This window comes from Falco rusticolus, chromosome 2 (genome assembly GCF_015220075.1).
Source record: "Falco rusticolus isolate bFalRus1 chromosome 2, bFalRus1.pri, whole genome shotgun sequence".
Classification (NCBI taxonomy): domain Eukaryota; kingdom Metazoa; phylum Chordata; class Aves; order Falconiformes; family Falconidae; genus Falco; species Falco rusticolus.
In genome coordinates this window covers 71,314,666-71,336,761 of record NC_051188.1, presented here as the reverse complement: position 1 = coordinate 71,336,761, position 22,096 = coordinate 71,314,666, and the positions used below count along the sequence as shown (strand labels likewise).

Sequence of the window (22,096 nt, the reverse complement as noted above, 5' to 3'; positions counted from 1 at the left end):
GACTCTCCAGCATGCTGCCATGCAGAGCAGCAGCCTCAGCAGGGACAGGGCAGACAGAGGTCTGCCAGAAATACGGATGTAAAACTGGCAGCTACTCCCTTGCACAGCAGCAAGACCCTGCGTGTCAGGCAAATGGCGCTGCCTGCCTGCAGGCTTGCATTGTGGTAGCCAGCTGGGTGGCCGCAATTTGTCCCTGGGCACGGCAGCAAGTCCAAGAGGTGCCCTGTCAACAACTAATCCAAATTCCAGGGCTACATATGTAGGTGAGAGTGGTGGGGAGGCTGCATGAGGGTCTATGGGATTGGAGGTCCCATTGTGAGGAGACAGGCATAACTGAGCTGAGAAGATCGTTCTGCAGGGGATTTATAGTTAAAGTTCTGTCTTCTAACGTAGACCAGAAATCTATGTAATCGTTGTGTTGTGTTGTGTTAAAAACGGTAAATGCACTGCTTTAATTGGGGTTTTAACCAATTTAAAAATCTTTCAACATGTAAAAAACATTCAAATAAAATGTTGCAGTTGGAAAGTAAGGTCAACAATATTACCCTTATCAATCAACATAAATTAGAAAGAACACAGTTCTGACTTTGAGCTCCAAAGTAATTTAAATTTCACATAGGCTAAATATATCTATCATCTGCAACCAATATTTTCACTTGGAATAATCTATCACTTGTGTTTATTTGCTAACTTTACAACTACAAAATAGATATTTTAGCTATCTGATTCATTGCAGTGTCGTTTGCTTCAAAGGCATTTTACCTCTATTTTACAAAAATCTAATTTTTTCATGTTCTTATTCATGCTATGCATATACAAGTATCGAAAGGTAATAATTAGATGCATCTGCTTACATTTGCCAGGAGCAGATGTTAGACAAATTAAAGTGAACATAACTATCACTCAACATCATTAAAGAAGTGACTCTATAATAATTTCTGAACTTTGACAGGCAGTTAAATATTCTACATTGGCATATTTGTGCTATTTGCAAAAATCTCATGTACAAAATCATCTTCACATGCAGTTGAATCAAAAATGATTTTGTAAGTGTTTCAGGTCACAACTTCAACTTCCTTTCCCCCTGGAACGATAAGTTGTCAGCCCCGACAGCAATGCTTATTAACACCACAGGACAACCACATCAGCTCGTGAACAGCACTGCAGATTCCTAAATGACTTAATAGCGAACTCCAAGAAGATAAGGACATGAGAATGGCATTATGAAGTTAGACCAGAAGTCTGTCTTTCTCAGTATCCAGTTTCCAGCTGTGGGCAATGGTGAAGGCTTAAGAAGACTATAAAAGTTGGATGAGACTGAATTGTGGTATTTCTTTGATATTCTCCCAGCATCAAACTATGAAACTGCTCAGGGGCTTCCCGGGACCTCTGTGTAATTTTTTGTGTCAAACAGTGGGTAAGAACTGCCCAGTTTAAACATGCACATCCATACATGTATGCATGAAAGTAGAGTATCCTTTAGTTTGTTTTGAGACCGACATCTGGTAGTTTCTTTTGCTGCTGTCTGTGTCTTATAAGTGAGAAGCTGTGAAGAGCTGTCGGCCTCCTCCACAACATCATTACAGATATCTGCAATATATCTGTTGCTTCTTTTCCCAGCAGAAAAGTGCTTGCATGTTTAGTCTGTCTTTATATGGGAGATGTGCTGTGCTTCCCATTCCCCTTGCTGCAGTTCCTGGTACCTTGTTATGCTCTTTCCTGTTAGGGACAGGGACGAGAACTGCTTGGCAGTATTTAATATGTAAGTAGGCTGAAATGATGCAGCGCAATGATTTTTCCTTTTTTTTCTATTTCTTTTCCACACAGTCTTAATGTGCTGTTTGCTTATTTTGACTTTACAGAATATTGAACCGATCTCTTCATAAAACTGCCGATTCTTCCTGAGTGGCCATGGTTAGCTCAGAACCTACCATTTAGTGCATAGTTGGGACTGGGTTTTCCCCATCTGCATTACTTCACATCAGTATTGAATTTTACTTATCACTCAGGCATTCAGAATGCTGCTGTCCTTCTGCACCTCCTCACACTCACAACTTTCATTTTTATTATTTGGAGAAATGTAGCAAATATAAACATCATAATGTGCATCCCCTGTCTATGGCATTTATAAGGAAGGAGGATGAGCAAAATGGAGTCCTGTGCAGATCTCCATTCAGGTCTACAAGTGACCTCCCACTGTGGTGAAAACAGACTGCTAGGCTCTGTTGTTTGTTTCTTGTCTTTTACATGGTCATTAATCCATGGCAAGAACTGCTTTCTTGTTCTACAAGGCTTTCTTTAAGACCATTTGATGATTTATAAGAACTGTTTATGCCTTTAGCAGATTATTGCCTATGTGATTTTGCCTTGCTTTTCTATGTTTATCTTCTTACCTATTTTTTCTCCTTTGGCTGTGACTTCTTCATCTTTTTAGTTCTAATAACATTATTTACCTGAAATTTTAAACATTCTGGGTTTTGTTTGTTTATTATTCAACAGTTATTTTTGATACGCAGAAGTTCATATTACGATGACTATGAACAATATTTTCTCCAACTTGGAAATGAGCAGCCTCATTTTTATGCATTTTGCTTTTTGAAATTAAATACTATTTTTATGTCATTTTAGACTTTTCACATTTTTTAAAAGTGATTTCCAAATTCCATCGGGGTTATGGAGCAGCTGTTCTGTCACAGCATTTTGACCCGTGACTTGCACACTGCAAGAGTGTCTTGCCTTGTTTCAGCTTTCACTGAAAGCTCCTCCATGAATCAGTCATTTATGGTGTCATTTAATCTCTGCATCACACCCCAACCTGACATTTACCCAGTCTATGTGGGGGTGATTGAAGTTTCTGATTACTAATTTGTTTTTTTCTTTTTTCTATCTTTTAAATCTCTCTTGGCACCTCACTGACACCATTGTCATCCTGATTAGGCAGTGACAACTTATTTCTAATACTTATGTAGGCCGTGTGTCTTAATCCATAGAGATAATGTGTAACATTCAGAACAGTTAACTATCTGATGCAAAGCTTTCTTTAACATACACAAGATCTTTCTTTTGCTTGCCTGCGTAGTTTGTTTTACATTACAGGTTTCCAATGACTGCTTTCCTTCCATCAATATTCTCACTTAAAACTGAGTATCCTAGTTTCTTCATCTTATTTTAAAAATTCTGGCATTTCAGTAGTAGCATGTATGCATTTGATCTGGTTGCTTATTTTTCTGTGCTGTCTTTACTTGGGTTTTTTGGGTGCAGAATGAGCTTAACTTGTGTCCTAGATGGGTTTTACCAGCTTCTGTCTTACTTTTCCCCCAAGGATATAAAGCTTTTGTAATTTCACTCCTCTATAGTTCATTCCCCAAGCCAGATTTTCTTCTGCACCTGTTGGCTTTTCTGTAGTCTTCAATTCAATCTCCTTCTCTGGTGACCTTTCTGGGTTTTAGTTACAGCAGCTTCAACTGAATCATATTTTTGCTATACAGAATTTGTGCAAAGTTTGTCCGGTTCTTCATGAATCTCGACCCTTTGTTCCTACACTGTAGTCTGGAGGACTGATTCTCCAGCCAGCATGGAAAAGCACTGCTGGAGCAAGAGCAGAGGTAGATGATCAAGGGTTTAATTTTTGTATTTGAGGAGGCCATCTGATTATCATAACTGAGATGCTCTGCAGAATACTAATCTCTGGATGAAAGCCATGGTATCTAATGTACCTTACTCACATTCCTTTACTGAGCCACGTTTTGTTCGCCCAAAGGTCTCATGGGGAAAGGTATTTCTTGCCTGTTAAATGCACTTTTCTGCTTCTGAGGTATTTGACAATAGTAGATCAATTAGGTAAATAATTGAGCAGTGGTTATAGGCTGTACCTGTGGTGGGGAAGACTCTGGTTCTTTAAATAACTGGTCTGCGTCTTTACTTTTGAATTTGAGGAGCGCCTTTGAAATCAGTGCATCCAGCTAGCACAGATTTATGTGAGTAATTTTGCTGCAGGAGAAGCATTACTTACAGCAGAGTAACTGTCTAGTGAGAGAAAACCACTTTCTGTAAGGGAGGTATAGAAACTGAGTTTTACATTCTTAATGTTTTCACCACTTTTCCAAGGAAATAAAAATATTTGCCTTCTGTTCTTCCAGTTGATACCACACTAGGAGGAATGTTGCAATACACAAGTAGCCCGTCCTACATTCAAATACTTGAAGTGAACACATGGCAGAATGTATTTGCAGTTTTTCATCTTTGCAGGTATCTTGTACTGCACATACGTGTTGAAGCTGAAAAATAGCCTTGAGGAAAGTATTGTCACTGTATGTAGATAATAGAATCATAGAATCACAAAATGGTTTGGGTTGGAAAGTATTTTAAAGATCATCTTTAAAAGTTTAATACAAGTTTTAAAGTTCCACCCCCCCTGTCATGGGCAGGGACATCTTCCACTAGACCAGGTTGCTTAAAGCCCCGTACAGCCTGGCCTTGAACACTTGCAGAGATGGGGCATCACAGCTTCTCTGGGCAACCTGTTCCAGTGCCTCACCACCCGCACAGTAAAAAATTTCTTCCTAATATCTAAATCTGCCCTCTTTCCGTTTAAATCCATTCCCCCTTGTCCCAGCACTACACTTGCTGATAAAGAGTCCCTCCCTGTCTATCCTCGTAGCCCCCCTGTGGATACTGGAAGGCTGCTATAAGGTCTCCCCAGAGCCTTCTCTTCTCCAAGCTGAACAATCACAACTCTCTCAACCTGTCTTCATGGGAGAGGTGCTCCAGCCACGTGACCATCTTTGTGGCCCTCCTCTGGACCCACTTTTGAGTAGGTCCATGTCCTTCTTCTGTTGGGGGCCCCAGAGCTGAACATGGTACTCCAGGTGGGGTCTCACCAGAGCAGAGGAGAGCTGAATCACCTCCATCAATGTGCTGGTCATGCTTTTTTGGATGCAGCCCAGGATGAGGTTGGCTTTCTGGGCTGCGAGTGCACGCACATTGCCGGGTCATCTTGAGCTTCTCATCCAGCAGTACCCCGAAGTCCTTCTCCTCAGGGCTGCTCTCAATCCACTTGTCACCCAGGCTGTATCCATGTTTGGGATTGCTCTGACCCGGGCACAGGGCTTTGGACTTGGCCTTGTTGAACTTCATGAGGTTCACACCTCATGGTGTTCATGGAGGGAAAGCAACCAACACATTATCCACTAGAGCATCACTTTTTCTCTAAGTATCCTAAATAGATAAAAACCCTGCGGAGTGCCCACTGTCATCAGAGAACTCTGCTTTTAAAAATTCAGCTATTAAAACTGGAAGTTTAAGATTTGTGACTAAATATTGTTTCATGTTGGTGGTTTAGACTGTCGTCTTTGCAGCTTCAGGAGTTAGGCAGTGTTGCGGTTTGGAACTCTCCTAATTTTTCTTGATGCAGTGTCACATTTTGATTCCCTGATTCCAAAAGCTATTAGCAGATTTGTGCAGGGTGTTCAGATCATGTGCAGGACGGGAGATGCTCCCTCAGCAAGACATTTCCCTTTAAAATCGCTCACAACTTATTTTTTTCAAAGGTCACTGGCAGGGCACGTGCTCTTTCCCCCTTCTTTCACAAGTCTCTGTACAGAAAGAGGTTTGGGGAGCGGGGGGTTGCCTTTCATGTATGCTTGTAATATTTCCTCTTGGATGCAGCGTTTGGCTTCTTTTACCCATTTATTTATTTTGCGCTTTATCAAGTTTTATGAACATAGCCATGTCACGAGATGGGTTTATCCTACCCGCAGTAATGAGTTTTTAGTAAATTCATTGTTTTCCTTTTGGCTTAGCTTGCATCCCAGTTTTGTTCCTGCAGGATGTAAAGTTGGATATAGCATTACTGATGGTGTGAAAGGGCAAACCAAGGGAAGCTAGCAGCGTAAGAAGTGTGTCTGGAGGGAGCAGGCTGTGCAGGGCAGTGCACTGGTCACCTTTCTGACCATTGGCCATTGTGGAGAAATCTCTTCTGGTTTATTTCCTTATTCAAAAATGAACACATAATATCTTGGTCCAAAATAACTTGATGTTTACATATGAAGAGCCACGGTTGCTGCGGACACAGTGGAGGCTCCCCATGGAGGGCAGCAGGGCAGGGCCTGGTGGGCAGGGCCTGTCCCACCCCCAGCCCAGGGCAGCTGGGGCACTGGGGCAGCCCCAGCCCCGGGCATCGGGCACCTTCCCCGGGGAAAGGGATGGAATGGGACATGGGCCTGTGGGTGGGCTTGGCATGGTGGGGCCCACGACCAGGCAGGGCAGGGAGGTGGGGAGCTGGAGGCTGGCCCTGCTGTGGTGGTGCCAGGGCTGATGGCCCCGGGTGCTGGCATGGGGTGCCGGGCCTGGGCAGGGTGGGGGGGAGCCCTGGGGTCTGGCAGGGCCAGCAAGGTCTGGGGGTGCCCTCCAGGCCTGGCACACCTACATGGTGCGTGCTGTGATACTGAAAAATACACAGATCGTGTTTAAGGTTCTGCATTTTAAAAGCATTGGATGGCCAATGTGTTCTCACTCTCTTTCTCAAAGGGCGTTTTGTTCATGGTGTCTGCCTTGAATGGGATTTCCAGTAAGAATATCTGGTGGTTCAGGTAATCACAGACAGCGAGTAGAAATCTGGGTGTCAGCCTTGCTGCTCTAGTGCCAGCGACATTGGCTGGCTCCCAGAGTCAGCAAATTAATAGGTTTGGAGGTGAGAAAATTTTAAAAGTTCTCCCCACAGTGAAGTAAAAATTTCTTTTTCTAACCAAAAAGTGTAGATGTGAACAGATTTCTGTTTTCACCCAAGTGCATGTTTCCCTTAGTTCTCTCTTCCTAAATATAGCTTTATTTTATTTGTTGACTCTGGAGTTATTAAAAAAATATCATACAAGTTCTGGAGTGCCTTTAGGAAGGTCTTCTTACAATTCTATGATGACAAAAAGACTGCAGACTTTCCAGTCTGAAATAGAGGTTTGCCAAAAATTGTTTTGGATTGTTTTCATGTTCAGTCATAGTAAATAAGAGAGGGATGGACCTATATATTTATGGTCACAGTATTTAGAGCATATCTCTGTATGCTCAGCTATGGAGTCTCTGTCTCCGTAACTGCTGCCCTGGAACACCTTGCAGATACTAAAAGAATTATGTATGAGATAGTCTTAAGAAATAGGAAGACCTGAACAAACATGACAAATAATAACAACTTACAGGGATTTCTCTTAAGTTTTGTTTTTCCTTCCAGATATTTACTGATAACTCAACTAATGCCAAAGAGAGATACAAGTTGATACGTTTATGGAAAGATCAAAGTAGAAGTCTGAGAAGTCTTTCATTCTCTACAATGGGTACCTGGTAGATCCCAAATTTTTGGCCTCTGTTCATATCTCACCACTAAAAAAACCAACCCATAAAGTTTCTAGGACAGTAGACTGTTCCTCCAGCTCATTGGTGGTACATCCTGCTACTGTGTAGGAGGCACAATCCATTAGTTGTCAGTTCCCATCTCTCTAAGGTCCGCTGCCTAAACCGTGGGAACCAGCTGACAGCTGATAAAGGTCATTTTTTTTCTTCCCTGTAGGTTGCTATCAGGATTTCAATTAGTGCAATTAAATGTACCTGTTTTCTTGAGGTCCTGTCAGCTCTAAAATAAATAAATTTGTGCTTCATGAAGCAAGTTCAATGCCTCACTGAGCCTAGCATTATTTTTCTTTCTTATAAGTCTTTTTTTGGTTGGTTTTTTTTTTTGGTTGTTTTTTTTAGGATATTTGGTGGGTTTTTTTCTGACTTTATCTCTTTTAGAGTTTCCAGGTATATAATCTAAACATTTGATATTTCTATTTCTATTCCTCTTTTTTAGGAGGGCTCCATCAACCACTGAATTTTGTGTTCTCTCTGTCCATCTTCAAGTGGATTTTGATTGCAATTTGCTGCAATCTTTGCACAGTTCTTCAGGGGTGTAGTGAAAGACTGTATTTCTTTTAGCTAGCTTTCTGCCACCTGATTAGAGAGTGTGATAACCCTCGATTTGTAAAGGTGTACATTAGTTTTTCTTTGATTAGTCTTTTGGGAATAGACACTCCTGATTACTGAGAAGCCTATGGTGTTGTAATACCTGTGATAGTCTGAATCCGAGAAGGAATTTTTAAGTATTCCCCCCCTACTCCCTTCTATCAGGGATTAAATGGCACAGACTGACTTCTTATTCTTCTGACTTATGTCCCTAACCTGAAATATTTGCAGGAGCTTTGTTCCTTCTTTCTCTGTGTTCATGAGACACCAAAGCTCAGCCCAAGCACTTGCTTCCTTGTCAGCTGGTGTCCTCTGATGTTCAGATGAGATAACACCCCAGGAGCAGGAAGGCATCCCTGTCAGTTTGTTGTGGGTGGAGGAACACAGAGAGAGAAAAGCCAATATTCAGCTTTTGAAGAGCAAGCTCCCGTGGCCATGGCAGGAAGGTGCCACGGGGCAGTGCCCACCAAGGGTGCCCAGCTGTTCCCTTCATTCCTGTTGAGAAGCTTCTCTTCTGTTGCAGTGACCACTGCCTGTCTCCGAAAAGCTGGGGAGAAGCTGCTTTGGCTGGTTGCTATGTCAACCATGCTCACTTTGCCTGCAGAAAACTGAACACTGGTTGGTATGGCAACCCTCCTCAGAGCACCCACAGATGCTCAGTGGGGGACAGGCTCTTTGGACAAGGCACTGTGGTTGCAGTGGAGATGGGGAAACTTGTGCCAAAGGGTATGAGAGGACAGGAAAGACCCATGCAATCATACATTTATTTGGAAAACTGTTTTGTAGCATCAAGTGGGTTCTTGGAGGCTGAATATTTCCTTAGAACTATTTATAACACCATCCTTGTGTGTTTCATGGAAGAGGAAAAAATCATGGTAATTTGGTACAAAGAATACTGAGACAACATGGATCTATGGAGGGTCACACTGAAACCAGTGTAATTGAGCTGCTTTAGCACTGCATTTTCTTAACAGAAGAATATTTTAGCCACATGCTTGGGAAAATATGTGCCATGTTCTCAAACTGTCACAGTTGTAGGGGTTTTGAATAGTGTCGGAGAGAAGCCTGAGTCAGGATCTTATAGGTGGGATGAATCTTTACTATAACATCAGGTAGATCAAGAAAGGTTAGAGAAAGGTGCTTTGGTGGAGTAGAGTGGATGTGTTGTGTCTGTGTGCATGTGCATGTCTCCTTCACTAAGGCTGCTCATGAACTACATCTAACACCAGAGAGGTTTTGGTCAGGCCGTTTTCTTGTGAAAGACTTTGCAGGACAATAGGCTTTGGTGATTTTCTCCATTTGCTGACAATTAAATAAGTAATAGTATGGTTTAGACATTGGGCAAATCAAAAATTCAACAGGTAAAATATAATGTACATTTTTTCTTTCATATGAAAGTCACTGAAGTTTTTGAAAATTTTGAATAAAAAATGTTTAAGTGATCATCTTGCACAACTGAACAGTATTGCTAGTAAATTCTGTCTTCCTAAGGTGAGCCTTTCTGAATACATCTATTAAATTAGCTATGTGAATTAATGAGTGCATTAATCTGTTTCTCGGGTCTTTTCTGTGTATGGTAGGGGGACAAATTTACAGTTTTTCTGTCAAAGCATAGGATTCTTGAGTTTGGCCTTGCAACTCACTTTGGGCTTATTGGGAAGAATGTAACTCAATCATCATGCTTCAGAAATAGCCCCTTATACTATAGCCATATCTAATTTTTGAAATTGTGTGGAAGGTGAGGGAAAGGACCGTGAAGATATACAGACAAAGGCATGTATCTTCAGTACGTCTTTTTACCCACTGAATGAGTATTTACTTTATTAACTCATCAGAAATAAATAATCCAAAAGCTGGTGGTAATAATCACATTTGTCTGTTGGTTGAGAAAACAAGAATGTAAATTTACATCCAAATGCAAATCTAAAACAGAAGTCTGTGTTTCAAGTAGATGCAAGACTGTCTTCCCAAGCAGTGGAATAGTTCTTTTTGCATATTTTTTCCAATATTTCCAGCAATTTTCAATGTATTTATTTATTTGACTTTTTTTTTTTGCTTAACTGCCATATTAACAGTATTCCATCATAATTATTAATTGTCATGTTCTATCTAGCAGTCATTTTGAAGAATCAAAACATCTTTACAGATAATGGAAAACTTTAACATCCTTGATATATAACACAGTAAGACTGTAAACAATGATAGTTACTTTTACAGCATTATTGCTCCTGTAATATTGTTTATTTTGATAGTCAAACTGTATTTTTAAATTTTTCTTTCCCTTTTATTGAGTGCAGGAGAGAAAAGCTAAAGATAACATAAATAAAGCTATAGAAAACAAATTATTGTTTGCTTTTAGTATTACAGGATATTAATATTTATTGTTCATTAGTCCTATAGTCAGTGTATCAGGTACTGTACAGTAGCATACTATAGTACATTCTTCCTGTCTGGAGTGGATTTGTAGTTACATCATAGTTGTACTTCCTACATGGTATGTTCAGTCTGTGGAGAGACAAATATCTTAGCTTTAATTAGCTTAAAAATGTCATTGTTAGCATATACAGTATTTGTGAGTCTCTATAATTCTTGCTTAAGATGTTTTGAAATCACAGATAATACATAGGAAGAACACAGATGCACTATATTCTATTGAAGTTGTGGTGTGAGGCTCTTTACCACTGTATCTAAATTCCTTCCCAAGTATTATATATTATTTGAGGTTGGGTTTTGGGGGTTTCTCCCTCCTTCTCCCAGGGCAAACTATGTTGAAAAAGTACCAGCACACCTTTCTGTGTGCCTTTCCTATACATTAATGGCATTGTTCAGTGCTAGAAAGTCAAGGATGCTTGTCACCGTTCTTTATCCTTGTAAGATGTTCCATGGTCTTTGAATACACAAAAGAAAGCTTATGTTGCCTGCACAGCCCAGCTATTCCCATTTTGAGGACATTTCTCTTGTACTTCAGAAGCACCATGTTTGTCCTGTCGGGGCTTTGAGTGCTTTTTGTTACTGAGCTTGACCTGAAGTGTCTATTACTGTGAGGAACTGGGGAGGGAAAGGAGGACCTTCAATGTGGCATGGTATTGTAAAGGAATAAAAAAATGTGATTATGGAGGTCTTTGCTGCTGAGAAAATTGTCTGCTGCTCTGTGCAGTTGTTAGAATTTCTAAAAGCTGGCAGATCTGTGTCATCTTTGACACAGAATAGCACCCTAATACAGTAGTTGTAGTGGGATTAATTTCTTCTGGATTTAGACATATACCCTCTTAACCTCTATATCACAGCTAGTCATCATAAGCTCCCTTGGAGCAGGGTAGCCTTTAATAAACTTTGTCGACCGCTTACCTAGGGGTAAAAGTCCATTTTCTCATTTTACCTGACAAAAAATACCTAATACATTTTTTCCAGTCCACACTCAAACCATTTTTGCATTTTTCTCTGGAGTATAGAAAAAGGGAAAACTTCCTTTATGGGTACAAAGCCTAGCAAATTATGTAATCAAAGAGTGAGAGCTGACATCCTTATGGGTTTTAATAAGCTTAACTTCTTCTGGTGGTGACTCTGGTAGAGCCACTGTAAGGAGCTGGCCTTTCCTGCTCTTTTTATCACTCCTTGCACAACCAAGCAGTTTCAGTGTGGTTCTAATATGAGTTTGTTGCTGCTGGTTACTTTGAGGTGATTGGGAAAAAAGTGATGGCGAGCAAGCGTGGTTTATATTAATTCTTTCTATCCCATCATCTTCAGTGCAAGTGAGACTGGCAAAGCACAAATGTACAGTGATCCTTCAGGGTGTGTGGTAGCACACATGCTTTCTTGGGCACTCCGTTTCTGCCCTTTCTGTTGTTCAAAGTGCAGAGTGGGGTTGGGCATACGTGTTAGTGCAGCTGGGTAGTATATTGCCATTGCAGATGCTGCTGCTTGTGCATTTTCCTTAGTAGATACCAAGCGAAGAACTGAGAATGAGCTGATGTTTTGCATAAAATAATGTACTTTTAAAAAAAAACCAACAACTTTTTGTGGTATCATTGGTTTCAATACATGCAAATATAGACATATACATTAGCAGACATATAGATGTGTGTGGGGGGGTATTTAAAGTTAAGAGGAAATAAGAAGGTTAATTGGGAAAGCACTAATGACATTGTACCTTAGAGGATGTATTTTTGAAGTTTATCTTTCAGTCAAGACACTGAAAGTTCTTGATAATTTGCTGGATGTTTCTGTGTGTAATTTGTAAACTTTTTTTCACTGTTGTTCCCTGCCATAGTAAATTTTATTATTTAAAAGTAAAATGACAATTACTGCTTGTATTGTTACATATGTTTTATTTAGCTAGTTAATTACTCCATTTATTAGCTGTTAACGTGTTTTATCTAAAACCAAAGGAAGAAGGAGGCTAGCCTAAAGCTCTCTTCTGTTCAAATATACTGCTTCTCTTATATTTTGGTGCTAGCTGGTTCACTTCTTTCAATGCTGTGCAGTGTCACCCCATTTCTTTATTTCTTTTTTTTTGTTTTTTTTTTTCATTTTTTTGTGTATATACTGCATATTTATACATAGTGAGCTTTTGGTTTACTGCTCTTGTGTCCACAGCTTTTATAATCCCTAGTTTCTTGACATGGGTCTGCAAACTATTATAGAAGCCAAGCACAAATTTTGAACATTAATAGAAACAAGCTTTGATTAAGATGAAACAGAGCCAGTAGAGGATATTTGTTCTAATGCATCAGTGTTAGAAAATTGCGGAGAACATGACAAGAGGTGTGGTCTTCCTGATGTGCTAATGGGAGTGAGGCAAGTGCAACCTGTGTAGTATGTACCTCGTTCACTGATGAGCAGGGACCGTTAGTCCCACCAAAGGAAGCCGCTGACAAAAAGGTCGGAGCACATTCTCCTGAGCAGTCATGTTGGATTTGAGTTTTGAGGACTGAGTTTCCTTCCAGGCAGTTCCACATGGGCTCCTTTTTCCTATCACTGGGACCTTTTGTTTTCAGAGGTCTCCTATTAGTTTCCTAAAATGAGAACAGCTTGTCCTTGATATCTCTAATAATTTATTTTTCTAAGCAATTAAACTTGATTTCTTAAAGCTATAGCAGCTTCCTCATTAAAGAGAATGAATCACTGCATAAAAAATGCAAAGGCCTTGAATGTGAAAGGTTTGCTCAAGTTTCATTTGATTTCAAGTAAAGGCTGTAGGGCTTGAGGAAAGCAGGGCAGGATCAGTGCCTGAAATTGCGTTGTCTCCACATGAAACCTATTACAAGAATAGACCATTCCCAACAGCCATACTTAGAGAGCCTGAGCATCCTTTTCCCAAACAAGCAGCCAGCCTGAGGGGTTTTGCATCACCAGCTTGTAGAACCAGATGCAAATGCAGGTATCCTGTGGCTTGTACACCTGCTGCTAAATATTTAAATGTGTATGGAGATCACATAAATTTCTTAGTGTTTTGTGAAGATTTTCATGAGAAGTTTTATCATTTAGAGCACTTCTGTAATTTGAAAATCAGAGTTTTCATGGCCTGTACTTACCGTCCCATTATTTTCATTGTTAAATACAGCAGTATTATCATACCAAAAAATAATGTTTTCCTTAATTGTAAATGTTCATTTCCATATATAAGAAAGTTTTATTTTCAGATGTTCACCTTTTTTATTTCATACATAAAAATAGGCTTTCTAAAAACAAAAATGTCCTTCCCAACCTTGAAAGTTATGAGGGAAAGAAAAGACAAAGGTTTTTCTTTTCTAACTGGAAATCTTGCATTTCATGTGTTGGGGTTTTTTTTGTTTGTTTGTTAAATTTTGCCGACATTTAACTTTAAAATGTTCCCAGACATTTTTTGTTTGTTTTTTAAAACATCATGAAGCTAAAGAATGAGGTCTATTGTGAAAGACTTTGAAAGTGTTTCAATATAGTGTTATTACAACATGATGAAGTCATGTTAGCAAATTCTGAGATTAAAGAATTTTAAAATGGATGTTTTAGGCTTCTGTATCTACTTTTAGGCTTTTATGTTAGTGATCACAGCTCATAGCAGTCATCATGAATCTTAATTGACAAAATCATGGAAACCAAACATTGACTTTAGTGGGACTTTACTACCGTTTACAGTTCTAAGTACCAATGTAGCCGGTTGGTGAGAAAACCTTTATGTCACTGAAAGATACAGTCTCACCCAAAGGCACATGTATAAACACTATCTTTGCAGCTTATTTTTGAGACAGAAATTTGCATACCGCTTCAAAATAGTTTTAATGTTTTTCCATTATCTATAATTTTTAAAAATAGGGAAGATAGCAGTATTTCCCTATTATCTCATTTATAATCCCACAAAAGTTATAATTTCAAGTAGTTTTCAGGGGAACTACATGAAAGAAAAGGAGGAGCAGGACAAAAGATACCAATACTAGCTGAATTTCTTAAGAATTTAGATGTTCCCTTACACTGGAGTGATATGTGAATTATTAAGTAAAAATGTCTAGGTGAACCTGCTTCTGCATGGGGTTGAACTAGATGGCTTCCAGAGGTCCCTCCCAACCCTGTCCATTCTGTGATTAGAATTATTTAATAGGTGATAGGAATATTTAATGTTTTTATTAAGCATTTATTTTCAGAAACATATATACAGTTAAATCAAACCAACAGCAAAATAAGCCAGGAACAGGGGAAAAAATATTGTTCTAGTTAAACCAAATATGATTGACTGTTGTGCTTCTCTTTCTTTCCTTGCCAGGATTACACTTTGACTATGTATTTTCAACAGTACTGGAGAGATAAGAGGCTGGCTTATGCTGGCATACCTCTCAACCTCACGCTTGACAACCGAGTGGCAGATCAACTCTGGGTGCCTGACACTTACTTCTTAAATGACAAGAAATCATTTGTGCATGGCGTTACCGTGAAGAATCGAATGATTCGCCTTCACCCGGATGGAACGGTGCTTTACGGCCTCAGGTCTGTACTGCCATGATGAAGATTTCATCACTGTTGTTATGTATTGTTGATATTAGCTTCCTGGTACAAGGTTATTACAAACATTGGGTAGCGTATTATGTAACCTTCCCTGTAACTCTGAAAGATGCCTGTAGAAAACAAATGACACACTGGATGTTTCTTAATTTTGCCAGAAGCGCCTTCAGTCAGGTTTTATCTGTTTCTGGAGAGTCACCATATCTGGAAAGCCCACTGGCTACAGGAAGCAGAAAGGCAGCATTAACTGTAAACCTGAAAATTTTGTCCAGAATACAGGCGGTAAGATTGAATGTGGATGCTTATGTTGTCTCTTGATGTGTCTGTAGTTAATAAAGGAAAAGCTGCAAGCAGCCCTGGTTGAATGGAGTCAGCCACAGTTAAGACCACGACTGTGGGTACCTTCAGTGATTTCTACAAGCATGAATCAGCACTGCAATGTGTTGTATTTCAAACCAGAGGTACAAAGTGATCTTACATTATCCTACTTTCTACCTATTTTAGGCTTGACCTGTGTTTTCTATGCTTTCTGTCATAGCTTTTATGGTTATGAATGCTGAAAAATCCTTCCCTTAAACTTAACTACACCAGCAAAACTCTTAATGGAAGACTGTAGTATCAAAAAGTTGCTTCCTTTGGACGGGTTACTCCATTTGCTCCAGTGGTTTAAACTGTACCAGTAAAACAAGTCTTTGTCAGTGGAAGCTCCATTTCAAAAAATACAACTTTCTTGTATTTTTAAGCATAGATGGTACTCAAAGCTGCTGCACGTAGGTGGTGCAGGGTAAAGAGTCCCCAGTATAAAAATGGATGAGATCTGAAAGGCGATGCAGGTGGATTATGTGTCTAGTATTATTATTTTACCTGCTCTTATTTTTTATCAACAGTTAACTTTTTGCTTGATTTGGGTCTTGTCCCCTCACCTCTTTAACTCCTATTACATATCATATATGGGCTATAATTGGATGAACCCTTCTAGACAAAATAAAAATAGACTCAGCCTAATATGAAACTTTACAGGAGTTTAGGGCGTTCAGGAAATACTGTCTCATAATTAACTGTTTTTAGCAAAAAGAGGCTTTCACCTCGCATGTTATTGACGGAGTATGGAACACTTCAGGTTTACCGTTCTTTCCACAATTACTTAAATTTCAAAATATGATGCATAATATTTTTGTTTCCTTTATCTCAAGAACCATCCCCACCACCAATGTAATAAAAAAAATGATGGAGGTTAGAACTCTTGTGATCGTAATAATGTATAAAAGTCTTTCTGTTACTCTCAAAACATTTTGAGTCATTCAGGTGAGGAATATCTGTCATAAAATAGTGTATCTGAGTAAGTTAGCTTCCTCTTCTGCAAAATGTAGATGTCCACAAGCAGATTACATTTCACTTGATAATATTTGCTTAGCAGTGGCTCATGTGTGCCATACTTCTTTCCATTCCCTTTCCTCTAAAAGTATGCAGTATCCAGGGTCATATATCCATGCCATGAAGCAGCTGAGTTACTTAATGAAAAATGACTGCCTGAAATTAAATCTTGGCGAGATATAGGACATTGTGATTGGAAGGAAGAAAATATCTGAGCCTTAGCCCCATTGATTTTAGACTTGCGCTTTTTGCAAAGCAGTTCCGCAAAAAATAAATAGCAAAAGTGATCCCGAGGCTGCACTGGCTCTATATTGTCTTCAGAACAATGTAGAATTTATCAGTTTTGAAAGACTTGACCTTCAGTTATCCAAGATTTCTCTCTACTTCAGAGAAAGCTGTTTGCTACTACAAGCAAAAATCTATGAGTTGGGGAATGGAACAGTAGCTTTTTGAAGTTCAACCCATTTCTGAGGAATTTTTTTCTTTGGGCACGACAGTGACTTTGTTCCACCTTGTTCAGAACAATATACGATACATATTATGATACATTTTTTTTTCTTAAAATACAAAAAAGGAAATAACGTCATTATAGACTGCAGATCAAAAATAGTCTTTCCAACTGCTTGTGTGTTTGCCATATATAGACCTCTTGTTCTCAGGCAGTACAATGCTAAATGTTATAAATAAATAGAGTGAAGGAATATATGTACTTCATGTGAAAGGAATCGTGTAGTTATCACCCATATATAAAACGTGATGGATGTTTGCAAGGTAAAAAGGTTAGTGTCTGCGATCATTCAGACAAGGCAACTGCACTTAATGGTGTTCTTTTCTTGTTGGATGTATTTTTGTATCAAGATGAAAAGAGGATCAGATTAGCCATCAGGACTGTGGTGTAGTCACATAAGAAGTATTTGTATTGCTTAGACTGATTTATATTGTAAACGTTATATCCTTTTGTTTGTGCAGCATCTTCCAGTGCATCACAGGTGGGGTTCTATATGATATAGCAATACAATCAAAGGCAGTCAGCCCAGTAATAAAGAAGCAGAGAAGGATAAGAGAATCTATAACCAGAGGAAAGATAACTGGAGTAGGGAATTTTAATCAATTAAAAATATTTCCTTTGTGTATTGCTTTCACCCAAAATGTATCCATATCTGTGTACTACTTTATCTGTGTCTGGCTCATAATTGTTTCTCTGTCACTGCTGTGATGATGAGTTCTTGAAACCTTGTTGTCCTGCTGTGCCAGCCAGCATCCCTTCCCATAAAAAATAAACCTGCTCTTCTTGGGAGTGTGCACAAGCCTGAGCAATGAACATTTGCTTTGGTGAGCATTTGTGCAAGTTAAATTTAATTGCTTGAACATTCATCCAGGAAGGACCCCTGAGCACTCAGCTTACTTCGGTTGAATGGGGTGAATATATTTCTATCTATAGCTATCTGTATCTTGTTTTCTAGTGGATAGTTATGAAATTAAAAACATACATTTTGCTGTAGTGTAAAAAGTTGCTTGAGCAAGAATGTGCAGTTTCTGGTACTGGAATTTGTGACAGAAGTGCTATGGTATATGAACAGGCCAAAATAAAAATACATTCCTTAAAAAGTTGTAAGGCAATTAATATGTTGAATGCAAGTTTGCCAGCTGCGTAATTTTTAATAATTCTGTCAAATTAATAATTTATAAGTGCATGTGTTCTCTATGGCTGGCATTTAAAGCTAGTTATACAACAGAATAGTTAAGATTCTGGTACCACACTCCCTCTTGTATCAGCTTAGCTCATGTGGATTCTGCTGCAGGATATTAAATGAGACCTGGATCAGTACAGAGGAATGTCCTAAAGCATGGGATAGAAACCTCACAGCAGCAATGCTGAAGTGTGCCTGCTTGTTTTACTTCGAGCACAGTTATCAGTTGATTCAGGAGCAAGATCATTTGATTGCACAATCAGTATGGCTTTGTAAAGCTGATCACTGCTAGGACCTTCATCAATGATCACAGATTTAAGACTGTGTTTTCCTGGAAGACCCTGTGCTAGTCCTAGTTTTATATACTTAGCTAGAGCTGCTAGTGGTTGTCATACTGAGGAAATGTTCATCTCCATAATTAATAGCCCTGTGTCTAGCAGCTTGCCTTGAGGGCCCAGAAGGGCATTTGTAAATGTTGATTGCAGAGATGTCCCCCTAAACTGCAGTGCAGCTGAGGAGTTGCTGTTTCTAAACTATCCCAGCCCACTGGGACATGTGTTAACAGAGGAACCAGACCATCTCCCAGCAGGTAGCTGGAGGAAAGTTGACCTAAGTATCCTCCTGTGTTATGATACTTGGTACCTGAAAGCCTGTGGACTAACATAAGGATATTCAGAGGACACTCAGAGTGAAGAGCAGTGGCTCTTCATGCCGTAGATAAGGCTGGGAAGGACAAAGATCAGCTGTGTGCCTTTCTCACTGGCTACTGGTAGGAACACAAGTGAGAAGATAATGCCAAGTAGCAGATCCTTGAGCTTTTTCCTCTCCTAGCTCACACATTGCCTTTGTGCTTATACAACCATCTCTCCCTGTGCAAAGAAATTATGTTTTCTTGCAAAAGCACCTTCTCAGTCAGAGAAGGATGACCTCTGAGATACTTGTAATACTCTTAATCCCTTCCTTTGGATATTAGGTGGTTATCCATCTGAAATAACCTGTATGGTAAGGATAAGCATTCTTTCTTTCCTTTTCTGGGAGATTGGATAGGGCATTCGTAATAACAGTATCGGCAGGGTGGGGGGGTGGGGGGGTGGGGTGTAGTGTGGAAGAGGTGAAAAATGCACCTAACTACTTTTCTCCTTTTGATATGTTGTCCCTGAATTTTAAAGTAGTTTAGCAGATGAGAAGACTGTAATTTCAGAAAGTTAAGGGATTAAGGAGGAAGCTTTAAAACAGAGGAAACACATAAACAAAACCCTAACACTGAGAGTTCCAGCTTTTAGAGGTACATTTAAGGCATTTTCCCTCTTGTATTGTTAGCATAAATTATCAGCAGAATGTTATTTGTTCAGGAAATAACTGTGTACAAGATCCATCTCATGTTCGTATCAGAAAAGGATCTGTAAGGAATGGACCTAGTCAGGCCCAGAAGATAATTTACATGTGAAATTTATATGAAGCCATTATAAAGAAAATGATGCATAATACTGTAGATACTCTTGATGAAGGCTGTGATTCAGCAAAATACTGGAATATACTGAAGTTTAATCATGAGCATATGGTTGTAGCTGTCTAAAAGTTACTACAAAAATATAAATCCATTAATTTAAAAATAAAGAGCCAATGCTCTGTGAAGCTGTTAATACAATTGTTTTGGTTGTGCATGTGTATTGTTGATGCTCCTGATATACAAGAGCTTGATGAAAAATGCAGATTCATCAATAGTGAAACGTTCTGCAAATTCATCCTTAGTGTGCTAAATTGTCTTCATTGGCAACAGGGAAGCAAAAATATATTGTTATTTGGGTAGAAAATTTAAAATTCAGTATGGCACTTCTTTGCAAAATCCTCTTTAAATTTGAAAACTAGAGAAGTATACTCAGCTTTGAAACAAAGGGTCTTGCTGGACTTGAAACAATTTTTCAACATTTCAGTTTTTTTCTGGAGCTGCCACAAAACCAAGGAATCAGTTATCCACACAGCTGTAGCCATTTTGACATTTGTAGCAGACTTTTTTGCTTCATATTTTCTGATATGAAGTCATATTTTTTAATCTCAGCAAATGTTTGTGTAATATTTGCATATGCAGATAGGTCCATTGAACCCCAAAGGGACTGGTTGCATAAGGGTAAGTCACAGTGAGTTGTTCCATTGCAGTCAGCGTAACTGCTGTTGTATTAAGCTGCTGCTCAATGTAAAACTATGGACCAGATTCTCAACTATTGGAAGCTATTCTGCAGAGAGTCCTCACTTTGAAAAATAAACAACAACAAAACCTGGATTATAGACTGTACAGTAATTCTATTTGATGTTTGTATTTCAGAATCACAACCACTGCAGCTTGTATGATGGACTTGAGAAGATATCCATTAGATGAACAAAACTGTACTCTGGAAATAGAAAGCTGTATGTACATAAGAAAATGCATGTAAAACCTAGTTCAGATGCGAGGCGGTTTTCTTTTTATAGAACTGTGTAATATTTACACTGGTGTGTATAAACACTATGTGAATCATGTAATTATTACCCTTTGGATTTTTTGTTTGTTTATTTGACTTTTTAAAAAAACATGAGAGGCCATCCATTTCTAGATGGATGGATACATCCTAGAAAAACAGGTTTAGGCAGAATGAAGTGATTTATTGCTCCAGCCTGACTTGGCAGAGGCAGTGACTGGATGCTTATCTGCAACACAAGAGAATGAATGCTCATATTTTAATCAGATTAATTTTCAAGAGAGCAAACAGTGTGATATCATTTTCTTTCAGTATGCTTTATTATGCATGGATGATCTTGCCGCAAGAATCCCCCTGGGCTTTCAGATTGGCCCCATTTATGATTTGCAATGTGTTCCAAACGGAACCAGATTCTCTCTTCCACCTAGTCATGTCCTAGGGTTGCCATATTCAGATACATGTTTGCGGTTCAAGAGTTCCTGCTCCATATCAGCTACTGGCTAGAGATTGTGGGCCATATACAGAAAATACTAGTATACCCGTGTAATATATACCCCTGTGTATATTTAACTGTAGTCTTCCACTGCAGAAGCTAGTGGAAATGGTACAACTCATGCTTTTTAGCTTGAGTGGAAAAGATCTGCCCTAATTATGCTTGTCTATATTAATTGAATAATCTACTTTCTTCTAGTGATTATCAGCATAAATATACACTTGGTTTCAGTGCTAAATGTGTATGATGTCTTAAATCATGCTAATCTGCAATTTTTCAGATTATTGGGTAACATTTTCTGTCCCATTGAGGTCATTAATTCCTATGATAGAAAAAAAAATCAAACAAAAAAGAAACAGTATTTTACCTCAAATTCCTAGGCAGACTGTAATGGCATAGCTCTTCAGGAGACCTTCCCACAGGCATACAGAACAAAATACCATACTCCACGCTAGCTGTTCTGATTCTTTTCATTGTTTCAAATGACAAACAGCAGGTACTGTGTTTGAAGCTACATTTGAGGCTGCTGTTATTTCTGACTTACCCTCCTGCAGATGGCTACACAACAGACGACATAGAGTTCTACTGGAGAGGTGGAGATAATGCAGTCACTGGTGTGGAGAGGATTGAGCTTCCTCAGTTCTCCATTGTGGAATACAGACTGGTGTCAAAGAATGTTGTCTTTGCCACAGGCAAGTATTTTCATTTGCCCATTTAGTCTTTGATTTCCTTATGTATGACAATTCTGTTTTATTAACCATAATTAGTCATTATTAATCATTATAATATATAGTCTGTGTTGTGTGTTTGGCTAAAGAAATTACTTACTTGATAAAGCCTGGAGGTAGGAGCTCATTAAATACCATTTCTTGTTTATTTTTCTTTTTCTTGTGTGTGTGTGTGTGTGTGAGAGATACTTCACTAGACACCTAAATATCTGTGATCTAAATAAATATGAAGTCATTCACCTCTGAATCATGAGTTTAAATGTAGCCTAAAGGGTTACTGATCATACATACGTGTGTTTTGGCATACTAGGTCAAAAAGTTTTATGAACACCTGCCTGCAACTTTGCAGTGTGTGTTTTGTTGTAGTATAGTGAATGTAATGTCTTTTGT

The 22,096-nt window shown here is 39.0% G+C and overlaps 1 protein-coding gene across 2 annotated transcripts in view; it reads left to right on the top strand.

The window, feature by feature from the left end:
• GABRB3 (gamma-aminobutyric acid type A receptor subunit beta3) overlaps positions 1-22,096 on the top strand; it is a 197,944-nt gene that overhangs the window by 150,550 nt on the left and 25,298 nt on the right. For both annotated transcript variants that reach the window (XM_037377006.1, XM_037377007.1), the window contains 3 exons: positions 14,729-14,949; positions 20,353-20,435; positions 21,533-21,670. In XM_037377006.1, the coding sequence (XP_037232903.1) occupies positions 14,729-14,949; positions 20,353-20,435; positions 21,533-21,670 (442 nt within the window). The remainder of the gene's footprint in view (positions 1-14,728; positions 14,950-20,352; positions 20,436-21,532; positions 21,671-22,096) is intronic.